The 12,749-nt window shown below is 51.9% G+C and overlaps 1 protein-coding gene across 1 annotated transcript; it reads left to right on the forward strand.

The window, feature by feature from the left end:
* Positions 1–1,005: 1,005 nt before the first annotated feature.
* Pim1 (Pim-1 proto-oncogene, serine/threonine kinase) lies at positions 1,006–6,113 on the forward strand. Its single transcript, XM_027394431.2, has 6 exons — positions 1,006–1,324; positions 1,448–1,554; positions 1,652–1,702; positions 1,823–2,189; positions 3,675–3,851; positions 4,701–6,113. Exons 1-6 carry the CDS (start codon positions 1,243–1,245, stop codon positions 4,856–4,858), a joined length of 942 nt encoding a protein of 313 aa, XP_027250232.1. The 5' UTR covers positions 1,006–1,242; the 3' UTR covers positions 4,859–6,113.
* Positions 6,114–12,749: the final 6,636 nt, after the last annotated feature.

Genomic DNA, 12,749 nt, shown 5'->3' on the forward strand with positions numbered 1-12,749 from the left:
TCAAACGCCGGTGACTCACGTCTGCACAGCCTTCGCCCCCCAAAACACAGCCACCACCCCCAGCACGGCCCACGGAGCGTCGTCGTCACCGCGCCCCGGCAGCCTTGGAGGTCTGGGGGCTGAGTCACACCGGAGGACCACCCTGATCGGCGTCCACACACGCACACACGCGGTCCCTCCGTACGGCCTCCGCAACAACGCCCTTGCCTGACTCGCAAACTCGCTACGCTCCGGCTCCGGCTCCGGCTCCGGCTCCGGCTGCGGCCCCCGCCCCCGCCCCGACACACACCCCCCGATCCCGGAGAAACCCCGAGCCGGCGGAGCTGGCCTCGGGCGGCCTTTGATGGCTTTGTTATTGTTTGGGTTTGAATCGATACGCCCCTCCCTCCTCCCTCCTCCCTCCCTCCTTCCTCCTCCCTTCGCATCCTTCCTCTCCGGCCGCGCGCGCCACCCAGCTCCCGCCTCCCCGCACGCCTGGCGCCCCTCCCCCTCCGTTTTGGCGCCTTTTCCTTCCCGCCACGTCGTGGCGGCGTTAGCGACCATTCTGACCGCGAGGCGCGGGGCGGGGCGGGGGCGTGGCCTCGGCGCGTTTATGCAGATCGGCTGGCTCCTGGTTGGCTGGAGCCGCGCCCGCGGGGTGGGGCCGGGAGAAGCGGAGCCTCCGCGAGGGGGCGGAGCGGAGGGGAGCGGCCCTGGTTCCGCCGCCTCCCCGCCCCCTCTCCGCCTCCGCCGCGCCAGCCGGGCTCCCCGCCTCGGCCTCCCGGAGAGGCCCCGCCCCGTCCCCGCCCGCCGCGCGCGCCCTCCCCAGCGGCGCGCTCCGCCCCTTTACTCCTGGCGGCAGGGCGAGCCGGGCGTCTGCAGCAGCGGCCGCGGTGGCGGAGGAGGCTGGAGGGGAGTCGGCAGCGCCGGCGGCGGGATCGGCAGTAGCAGTAGCAGCAGCGGCAGCGGCAGCGGCCACAGAGGCGGCGGCCACAGCAGCAGTCGCAGACAGCAGCAGCCCTGGGTCCCGCGGCGCCACTCGCCCCGCCGCCTCCCGCACTGCCTGACCCGGCCGGCGAGCCCGCCCGCCGCCAGCGCCCTCAGTCGTCCTCTGACTCGCCCTCGGCCTTGCGCGCCAGCCGCAGCCCGAGCCGCAACGCCACCCGCAGTCTGAGCCCCGGCCGCCGGCGCAGCCCCAGCTCGCCCCGTCGCCGTTGCTGCTCGTCCCAGCACCGGCCCCACACCGGCACCCTGGAGGTGGGGATGCTCCTGTCCAAGATCAACTCCCTGGCCCACCTGCGCGCCGCGCCCTGCAGCGACCTGCACACTACCAAGCTGGCGCCGGGTGAGCGTCCCCACCCCACCCCTCCCCGCCCCGGGCGCGCGGGGCGCGGGGCGCGGGGGACGCCCGGGGACCCCCCTGCGCGGGCCGCGCGCTCAGTGTCCCGTGCCTCTGCTCCCTCCCTAGGCAAAGAGAAGGAGCCCCTGGAGTCGCAGTACCAGGTGGGCCCGCTGTTGGGCAGCGGTGGCTTCGGCTCGGTCTACTCGGGCATCCGCGTCGCCGACAACTTGCCGGTGAGTGGGCACCCCGCCTCGGGCAGGGCGCGCGCGCGGAGGGATGCTCTGGGCAGCAGGAGCGAGGTTCTGATGGAGACGCGGGGCTCTCTTCCAGGTGGCCATCAAGCACGTGGAGAAGGACCGGATTTCCGACTGGGGAGAACTGGTGAGTGAGCCCGGGCCCGCGACCCTCCCTCGTTCTGGGTGGCTGGCTGGGTGGCTGGGTGGTGACGGGCGTGCCGGAACCGGCGCGCTGACCCCGGCCCTCGCTCGCCCTCCCGCGCAGCCCAATGGCACCCGCGTGCCCATGGAAGTGGTCCTGCTGAAGAAGGTGAGCTCGGGCTTCTCGGGCGTCATCCGACTTCTGGACTGGTTCGAGAGGCCCGACAGTTTCGTGCTGATCCTGGAGAGGCCCGAGCCGGTGCAAGACCTCTTCGACTTCATCACCGAGCGGGGAGCCCTGCAGGAGGAGCTGGCTCGCAGCTTCTTCTGGCAGGTGCTGGAGGCCGTGCGCCACTGCCACAGCTGCGGGGTCCTCCACCGCGACATCAAGGACGAGAACATCCTGATCGACCTGAACCGCGGCGAGCTCAAACTCATCGACTTCGGGTCGGGGGCGCTGCTCAAGGACACAGTCTACACGGACTTCGATGGTGAGCCCTGCAGGCCCCGGGGAGGGAGGGAGGGAGCCGCCGCCGCCGCTGGCCTCCTCGGCTCCGGCCCTTTGTAAAGGTCATTGGGCCGCCTGGCTCCGTGCTGGCAGGGGTGGGGCACAGGCGAGCTTCCCGGCACACTACAGCCGGGGATTTCAAGCCGGTTGAACGAACCTGCAACATTTCTGGCGTGGTTGTAATTTTTCTTTTTTTTTTTTTAAGTGGAATTTTAGTAAATTCCATGCTTTCCCGTGAATAAAAAGTCGTAGGCAACCGGCTATAGCCCAGATTTCTAAAGTCTGACCCACTTTTCTCACCAGTAGAAGAAGGAGGTGGAGCCGGTGGTGGCGGGAGACATTGATGCCGGTTTTGTAGTTTGTTTTGTTTTGTGGGGGAGTTTTAAGGTAGTTCTTAGAACTGCATGCAGGTTTTTGTCTTGTTTTGTTTTTGAGGGTTAAGGAATAAGAGACGTGGTTTCACTACACTTGGGGGTGTTGTGGGGTGACGAAGCCTGCAATGTTGTGAAATAAGATCTGTTGCTGGTTTGAAAATTAGTTGGGTGTCTCCCGCAGGGAGACTGAAAACCTATCCTAGGGAGGGGCTTGGATCGCGTTCTTTCAGAAAAGGAATGGAGGGATACTAGATCAAAGCGAGAGGGTGGGTTATGATCTGAGTGGCTCACCCTGACAAACGACAGCCTTTCAAGACTTGTGACTGCCTTGTGGTTTGTATTTCTTTGCCAATGGAGGACGCAGGGTTGGGCTGCATTTTTTGTATTTAACAGTTAATGGCTGGCTGAGTCCTCCCTTGTGTGTGTTTTTTTTTTTTTTCCTCCCCCTGGGCAAGTCTTTGCTGCCCCCTGTTGAGCACCATGAGGTTAGCACTTTTTTACTATCCAAAGTTTGTAAACAGGAATCACGTGGTCTGAAACCAGCCCTGTAACTATGCCTTTCCTGTCTGGGGAGGAAAGAGTGTAGGTATACTGCTTTGCTTGCGCAGAACCCAGAGGAAAGCTTTCTGAAGGGGGTCCTCACCCGCTTGGGTCTAGATGAGAGTCTATTCTGGCAGGGTACTGGACAGGGTCTGGGTAGTTGAAGGCTGTATCTCACTGTGAGTTCTACCGCCTAGGGCCTCAGACTTTTGCTTTTCAGTGGCTCTGTTCATCTTTGTGACAGTTTGTAAGGGATTTCAGTTTAGGGTTGAGACTGGTGGAGAGGTACCCTGTTTTGGAGAGGAAAACAATGTATTTTTAAGTAAGCCAAATAAATGGTGGTGGCAGACACCTTTAATTCTAACATTCAAGGCAGAAGCAGGGTGATCTCCAAGTTCGAGGTCAGCCTGGTTTACAGATGGGCTTCCAGCACAACCAGGGCTACACAGAGAAACTCTTGTCTCCAAAAGAAAATTTTTCAAAGAAGCTACTCAGCTTAGTTGCTTTGTTTATTTTTGCTAACATAGTTTTCTTTCAATTCCCTCGGCTGGCAGGAACCCGAGTGTACAGTCCTCCAGAGTGGATTCGCTACCATCGATACCATGGCAGGTCGGCTGCGGTCTGGTCCCTGGGGATCCTGCTCTATGATATGGTCTGTGGAGATATTCCATTTGAGCATGACGAAGAGATCATCAAGGGTCAAGTGTTCTTCAGGCAAAGAGTCTCTTCAGGTAACTTCCCCGAGCCCTTTGGTGGTTGGCACTGGGGTTATATTTGAAAGGCTGGTTTTGAGAGTGTGTCTCCACTCTTATGAGTGCTGGGATTACAAGAGTGAACCATGAAATCTGATGCTATGTAAAAGAGGGTATGGGGGTTATATCCTAGCCATCGTTTGTTCTATTTATTCATTTTCTTTTGGGGAGACAGGGTCCCTAAGTAAGGGCCCCTGGCCTGCTTCTGTCCTCCAAGTGCTGAGATGACTTAGACAGGATTTCACTCAATTTTTGATGGCCTTGGAATCCTGGTTTGAATGAGTGTGTGTTTTTTGGGTTGGTTTTTTTGGGGGGGGGGTCATTGTGGAATTGGAACAGGTCTTAATTTATATACATCCCACCCCAACCACTAGACCCTGTAAAGTTTTAAGTACTGGCATTAAAAAAGGCAAGGGCTGTTTAAGCCATCTCGCCTGAAGGCAATAGCTTTGTAAATATTGTGGTCCCAGTGACCTCATCCTGAGTGGTGTCAGTGTTTGTAAGTTGGTAGGTGAATTGAATCACCTCATCTTGCTCAGTGATGGCTCATCAAAACCCTTGTCATCCTTCCTATTTCTGGTGAGTGGGTGTCATGGGAAAGGCCCGAGCTATTTGAAGTTTGAAACCACAGGTTTAAGAGGGGAGCCACTTTTTAACTGAGAGCAGACGGGAGGCTTTCAGTACTCATCACTGAGGGCCCGCCCAGCAGTGTTCTGAATAGAGTACACCCTCTTTAAAAAACCCCGGCTTGTGGGCCTTGGGAAGACCTCTGCATCACAAAAACAAGTTTGAGTCATCTCTAACCTCTGTCTGTCCTTCCTTCTACAGAATGCCAGCATCTCATTAAATGGTGTCTGGCCCTGAGACCATCAGATCGGCCATCCTTCGAAGAAATCCAGAACCATCCATGGATGCAGGATGTTCTCCTTCCCCAGGCAACGGCTGAGATTCACCTGCGCAGCCTATCACCGGCACCCAGCAAATAGCAGCCTTTCTGTCAGACACTGTGGGGAGGGAGAGCTGTCTTCAGCTTCCAGCAGGACCTTACTTCATGCAGGAACAGCAGTGACAACTCATTCCAGACTCCAGGTTCCTGGAGCAGCCTCCCACCGGGGAGAGAGACTGTTTCACGTTCCCAGGCCCCTACGCCCTCCCCCCATAGACGCTCTCAGTGTCTAGTTTTGCTGGGCTCCGCAGAATACTGGGGTGGGGGGTGGGAGTGGGTCAAAACCCTGCCATGGAACTTTAGTCACCCGGAGTCACCAAAATGGGCTAGGATAAGGGGGACAAACATGTTTTGGGTGGGGTTAAAAAAAAACTAGCACCATATTTAAGTCCCTGTCACCTCTTCCATCTCCTCTGAGTGCCTTCTGTGGGGACTCCGGCTGTGCTGGGAGAAATACTTGAACTTGCCTCTTACCTGCTGCTTCTCCAAAAATCTGCCTGGGTTTGGTTCCCTTCTCTTTGCCCTGTTCTCATCCTCACCCCACCCCACTTCTTGTGAAAGGTGCCATTGGAAGAGGCTACAGGGCCAACTGCTGAGCCACCTGCCCTTTTTTTCTGCCTCCTTTAGTAAAACTCCCAAGTGAACTGGTCTTCCTTTTTGGTTTCTACTTAACTGTTTCAAAGCCAAGACCTCACCCAGAATGCACAACCAATGCAACAACCAGACAAGCTGTAAATGTGTACGGTCGGCATGGTAGCCTGCAAAAAAGGATTGTAGTGGATACAATTTAAAAAAGAAAAAAAGCCTTTAAGTTATATTTTATGTGTTGGGGTTTTTTTTTTGTTTTGTTTTGTTTTGTTTGAAGAATGGCACGTTCTAGCCTGGAAGTCAATGTTAATGTATTTATTTATTTATTTATTTGGTTGCCTTCCTGTTCCAAACTTCCACTGGCTGTTGCCCTAGGATTTTATTGTCATGTTCTGGTTTTTTTGTTTTTTTTTTTTTTTCCTCCTAACTTGGGGATCCTTTGGGGAAGGCTGCGATGCTTGCTGGGGTGAAGGGACTCTGGAACAGCTGCTGTAGTTCCTTCTGTGGGGGCCCCTTGCCCGCTTACTGGAGTGGGTCTGGGCTGTCTGGGAAGGGGCATTGCTGACTGTACATAAGACTGTAAGGCAGTTCCAGCATGGTGTGCCTTCCGGATGCTCTTTGGGGCTGAGCTTGGTTTGAGCAGCATGTAGCCTGCTGGTTTTATCTGAGTGAAATACTGTACAGGGGAATAAAAGAGATCTTATTTTTTTTTTTTTTATACTTGGCATTTTTTGAATAAAAACCTTTTGTCTTAACCCGAGGTGTTTTCCACTCATTCATACAAAGATGTATGAGCCAGGTAGAAAAGGCAGTTTGAGACTGGAACGAGGTTTCCTGGTGGGGCACAGGGCTTTCTAGACAACCCAGTGTTAGAATGGGATGCAGGCCTTCTGTGAGGCAGTCCCCACTAAGAAAACATCCCTTAAACCAAGACCAAGTCCCTTCTCCATTCTAAAGCAGGTGGCAGCCAAGCCAAATTGTAGCATCATCAGGCCTGTTGGACAAGACTTGGCAGGGAAGAATTTTCCCTACATGGTGTCATGTAATTGGGGCTGGCATTGAGCATTATCTTGCTACTGCTATCAAATTCTGGGATTGTAGGCAACACTTGGATTGTTTTCTTGTGGGGGGAGGGGTTTGAGACAAAAACATGTAGTCTTGGCTGCTATAGACCAGGTTGCTCAGTAATTCTTGGATCATCCTGCCTCTGCCTCCCAAGTGTGGGGATTAAAGGGTTGGGTAAACTTGCCCATCTCCACTGGAATAGATTTTGAGATTAGAGGTAAGCATCCCACCTAGCAGATATCAGTTGAGTTCAGAAGTCAAGACTAGCATAGGACAGATCTCAAAATATGCTAAATAGCAGACGTGCTGGTGTAAACCTATAAGCCCCAGCATTTGGGAATTGAAAACGAGAATCAGAAGTTCAAGGTCAGCCTGGGATACAGGAGACATTGTCTAATCTGGCCCACCCAGGATAGTCTTGAACTCCTGATCTTCCTGCATCTAGGATCAGATTACAGGCTTGCCCAGCACCACACCCAGGTGTAAACATTGCTCTCTTGTTTCTTTATGTGCATTAGTAACAATTCTAACTTTCTTGCCTCGCTGTGGGTCATCTTGACCTCTTCTCTGTGTATCCATAATCTCTTGGGAACTTGGGCCCATGCACTTTTGTTTAGTGGACGATCCGGGCCACAGTGCCCTCTCTTCCCTGACTAGGTCCCCAACCCCAGCAACCCTCCCGTGTGGCTGCAGAAAGGAAGGAAGGATTTCTCAGTTCTTGGGGGCTGATTTGTTGAAGTTCCCCTTTCCCTCCTTCCTGTAAACACACTGCTCAGAGTCTAGGCCCGTGTGGCATCATTTCCAGTAAAGTTGCAAGTGAACAATTGAAAGTTGCCAGAAATTTCTAATGAAATCTGGCAGAACCTCACCCTTCTTGCCCTTGAAATGAGTTGGGGGCCCTTTGCTCAGCTGTTGAGACTGCAGGGGGAGGGCTGGGTTGAGTGGGGGAGGCAGTGTGTCTGAAGAAAGGCAAATGCATTCTTAAGAGTAGAAGAGGTCAAAGGTCAGGAGATGGTTTGGTTTGTTTGAGACAAGGTCTCACTAGGTAACCCTGTGAGGCTTGGACCTCTTCCCTCCCTCCACCCCCCTTGTCTTCCCCCCTCGCCAAGACAGGGTTCTCTAACTTTGGAGTCTGTCTTGGAACTCACTCTGTAGACCAGGCTGGCCTCAAACTCACAGAGATCTGCCTACCTCTGTCTCCCCAGTGCTAGGATTGAAGGTATCTGCTTCCATAGCTAGGCCAGCCTTGACCTCTTTATGTAAACCAGGCTGGTCTCAAACTCACTGAGATCCACCTGCCTCTGCCTCCCAGGGGGCTAAACTTAGAGATATGTGCCACCATACTCCTCCTCCTCTTCCTCCTCCTCCTCCTCCTTCCCTCCCTCCACCTCCTCCTCCTCCTCCTCCTCCTCCTCCTTCCCTCCCTCTTCCTCCTCCTCCTCCTCTTCCTCCTCCTCCTCCTCCTCTTCCTTCTCAGCATCTCATGCATTCCAGGCTGGACTTGAACCCTGGGACTGCAGGTATGTCCAGCTGAGACTAAGATCTCCTTGAGAAGGTGAAAGGTCCTAGCTGGTCTCCTTGTCAAGGCAGTTTAGGAACAATGATTAAGGACATCCCCTGGAGAATCATCCTTGGGTTCATATTCTGCCTTTGCCCCTAATTCTCCATGACCTGGTTATATTATTGGGACCAATGAGGGGCGGAAGAGTTGAAGGACCTGCTCTTGATTAGGTTATTAGAAAGAATAGTTAGATTTTTTTTAAAGAATTTATTTATTATATATACAACATTCTGCTTCCAAGTATATCTGCACACCAGAAGAGGGCACCAGGTCTCATAATGGATGGCTGTGAGCCACCATGTGGTTGCTGGGAATTGAACTCAGGACCTCTGGAAGAGCAGTCAGTGCTCTTAACCTCTGAGCCATCTCTCCAGCCCAAATGGTTAGATATTATCAGGTGTATGCACATACAAATCCCTACTGCAAGGTCAGGACAGTAGCAGGCAGGTCCTGGGGTAGGGTGGGGTGTCAGGACTTGGTTGTCGTTTCTTTGGAGTAAGAATCTGGTTGTGACCTGGAGAGAGGGACAGGCTCAGTTACTGTGGCACTGCTTCCTCTCCAAGAGGTGGAGACCAGGGTATCTCTGTCACTCTTGGTTTGCTCTGAGTTCAGCACAACATGTTTTTGACATTATAGTCATAGCTGAGGAGGCAGGAGATGGGGTGGATTCTGGGACTTCAAAGGGAAGCAGTGTTTCACTGGTTTATTATTATTATTATTATTATTATTATTATTATTATTATTACTATTATTATTTTCTGAGACAGGGTCTCAGTATGTAGCAATGTCTGGGATCTGATGCCATGTGACATGTGGAGGTCAGATGACAACTTGCCTGAGTTTGTTCTGTCCCTCCATCAGGTGGATCCCAGGAACAAACTCAAGTTATCAGGCTGGCCGGCCTGGCCGCGTGTAACCCTGCTGTTTGAGTCATTTCGCTGCCTTTAAAGTGTTTTGATAAACTATAAGTCTGCTTTGGGTAGGCTCCATGTTGACATTAAATATTTCCCCCACTTTACATGTGTCTGGGTATCTTACCTGTCTATGTCTGTGTACCATCTCTGTGTCTGGGGCCCAAGGACTGGAGTTACAGACAGTTGTGAACTGTCATGTGCGTTCTAGGAATTGAACCCAGGTCTTTTGTTTTGTTTTGTTTTGGTTTGGTTTGGTTTGGTTTTTTGAAAGAGACAGGTTTCTCTGTGTAGCTTTGGATCCTATCCTGGCACTCGCTCTGGAGACCAGGCTGGCCTCAAACTCACAGAGATCCACCTGTCTCTGCCTCCCGAGTGCTGGGATTAAAGGCGTTTGCCACCAACGCCCTACGAACCCAGGTCTTCAGGAAGAGCAGCCAGTGCTCTTAACCCCTGAGTCACCTCTCCAGCCTCCCTTTTGACATCTTCATACTTGTATCTAATGTGTTTTCATCATGTTACCCCCATCCCTGTCTTCTCCTCTCACTCCCAATGACAACTCTCCTCCCTTATTTGATATTGATCTTAGGGGCCAGGGCTGGCCTCTAACCTGAAAAGTAGCAGAGGGCAACCCTGAACTCATGACCTTGCTCTCCCCTCCTGGTACTGGGATTACAGTGCCCCAGTGCCTGTCTCAGGATTCTTACATTTGAAAGTGTAATGAAGAATAATAGTATTTTGAGGGCTTGTGGGATGGCTCAGCATTGATCGATTAAGGCTCTTTTCCCCAAACCCAATTATCTGAGTTCAACCACTAGGATTCAAGAAGCCCCTGTGGGCCGAGCGTTGGTGGCACACGCCTTTAATCCCAGCACTAGGGAGGCAGAGGCAGGCGGATCTCTGTGAGTTGGAGGCCAGCCTGGTCTCCAGAGCGAGTGCCAGGACAGCCTCCAAAGCCACACAGAGAAACCATGTCTTGAAAAACCAAAAAAAAAAAAAAAAAAAAAAAAAAGAAGCCCCTGTGGAAGGAGAGAACTGAGTTCTCTAAGTTTCCTCAGATCTCCCCATGTGTACCATGGCATGTGCCCCCATCAATAATAATCATAATAGTAATTTTTTGTTTGTTTGTCTTTTGTTGTTGTTTTTCCAGACAGGTTTTCACCGTGTAGCTCTGGCTGTTCTGGAACTCACTTTGTAGACCAAGCTGGCCTTGAACTCACAGAGATCCATTTGCTTCGGCCTCCTGAGTGCTGGGATTAAAGTCATATGTCACCACTGCCCAGTTTAGAATAGTTTTCCTTTTTTTTTTTTTTTTCCAGACAATTTCTCTGTGGCCTGGTCTACAAGAGCTAGTTCTAGGACAACCTCCAAAGGCACAGAGAAACTCTGTCTCCAAAAACCAAAAAAAGAAAAAATAGAAAAGAAAAGAAGAAGAAGAAGAATTGGTAAGGTGAGAGTCTTGGAAAATGGAAGCAGAATCATCCTTGCCCCTTACTGCTTTGTTAGCCGACACCGTTTCCCTCTTGGTGGTAAGGATCGAACCCGCGTCGTGGTTTCGGACAACTAGGCATTTTTGGGTTGGGTCCTCTCAGGGCCCCTTCAGGCTCCAGTACGTGGAGGTCCGAGCAGAGCTGGGGAGGGACCCCCGCTCTGTGGAAATAGACATGCTCTGCACCTGTGTGTCCTGGAAGGGAGGAAAGGCTGGAGACCGCAAAGGAGGGGAGAAAGGGGCCAAGGGGTGGGGGTGGGTTGGGGCAGGGCGCGTTTCTCGTAAGTGTTGCTCAGCTCCTTTAACTGCTCCGCTGGTTCTTGGAAACCCTCACCACAAGGACCTATCGAGAGCAGTGGTGGAACAGATATGGCCTCGCCCTCCCCCCTGTTCATTTCCGCAGTGGCCCTGTGCTACTAACCCCGATTGCCAACAGCAGCGAGGTTGCAGTGACCCCTCCGGTGGCTGTGAGAGGAAGTGGCAACAAAGCAGAACTCGGACCACGCTGAGAGGGCCGCATCATTTTTATTTATTGGAATAGGACATCCGATGTGCAGAATTCTTGGTGACCTTAGGTCCGGGGATACAGTCTCAGGAGCCTCTAAACATGGCTGTTAATGAATTGCATCTATTGTATTGGTTGGTGCATCCAACACCAAGCTCAAGAGCCCACAGTAAGCCAGCTAGGGATGAGGCTCGGTTGGCAGGGTGTGTTCGTAGCCCTGGGTAGAAAGTTTGAGGGCTTGTAATCCCTGCACAGGGAAGTAGAATCGGGAGGATCAGATGTTCAAAACCATCCTCAGCTACATCAATGAGCTGTAGGCCATCCTGGGCTACAAGCATGACAGTAGCAGTTCCGTCCATCTATGTCTGCCTGTGTGACAAGATCTTCTTAGTTTGTGCCCCATTGCCCCCAGATATAACCTGCTGTCCTGAATGCCATGCATAGCTTGTTCTTACTTTGAAATAAATGCTTGTATGTTGTAATCTTAAGATTTATTTTTTAGCCGGGCATTGGTGGTGCACGCCTTTAATCCCAGCACTCGGGAGGCAGAGGCAGGCGGATCTCTGTGAGTTCGAGACCAGCCTGGTCTACAAGAGCTAGTTCCAGGATAGCCTCCAAAGCCACAGGGAAACCCTGTCTCGAAAAACCAAAAAAAAAAAAAAAGATTTATTTTTAGTTTTTTAATTATGTGTACGCATGTGTCTGTGTAGGGGGTGTGCCCACAGTTTCGTGTAAATGCCTGCAGAGGCCAGAGGATGACCCTGGATCCTTTGGAACTGGAGTTACAGGCGGTTGTGAGCTGTCTGATGCTGGGAACTGAACTTGGGTCCTCTGTAAGACAAGTATGCACTCTTAACCATTGAGCCATCTCTCCAGATCCTGCTATTTATTTATTATTTATTATTTTAATTTTTTTAGCTCAGGCTAGTGCTGGAACACAAATGTGTGTCTCCGTGCCTGGTCTGTTGGTGCTGGGAACAGAACCCAGGACTCTTAGGATGCTAAGCAAACTCTCTAGCAACTGAGCCACATTTCCAGCTCAGGACTATAAAGTGGGAACAAATAATTAATCTTCTATTTTTCAAAATTTTACCATTGTGTATCTAACTCCCTGGGACCTTTAGAGCCCCCGAAAAACCAGAGGCAATGGCAGAGTGGTGTGTAAGCAAGGCCCCTCCCTGACTTGGAGACACAGTACAGTTGAATTCCCTTCTGACTTAACTTTTCACATGAACTTGGCAGATTCCTGGTTTCTGAGTTTTGGTTCCTCATCCATGAAAGAGAAGCAGTCATGGGTTTGTAAAGTCTTTTGTCACCCAATCGTGGTCATTCCTACAAACCAGTCACAGCCTCTATGACACCATCAAAAGGAGATTTCAGAACGAGCTAGAATGCATCACCTGGCAGAAAGCAGCTTGGTGACGACCTGGAGCTAGTTGTGGGGGAATAAATGACTGAAAAGGGCTCCCGGAACCTCAGGGGAGGGGTGTGGTGATGCCCAGGTGGCTGTGTACCTTTGTGAGAAACATACCTTACTGAGCGAGCACTTAAAATGCCTGCTGTGTCTTGTGTGTATAAACTACCCCTGGGTAAAATGACTTTCTTTTTTTTCAATGTTCACTTCTTTCCTTTCCCCCATCAATGAAAGCACGTCTCTGAGCCAAATATACCACGGAAGTTCCTTTTCCGGTGAGATTATTCATGCTATCGTGTGCATTCTCCCCGTGGATTGATATAAATAAACCAGAACGGACTTAAGGTCCCATCTCACTTTTGACTGTAGTGTAAAATTAGAGAGATGTGTCACCAGGG

This window comes from Cricetulus griseus (assembly GCF_003668045.3).
Source record: "Cricetulus griseus strain 17A/GY chromosome 1 unlocalized genomic scaffold, alternate assembly CriGri-PICRH-1.0 chr1_0, whole genome shotgun sequence".
Lineage (NCBI taxonomy): Eukaryota > Metazoa > Chordata > Mammalia > Rodentia > Cricetidae > Cricetulus > Cricetulus griseus.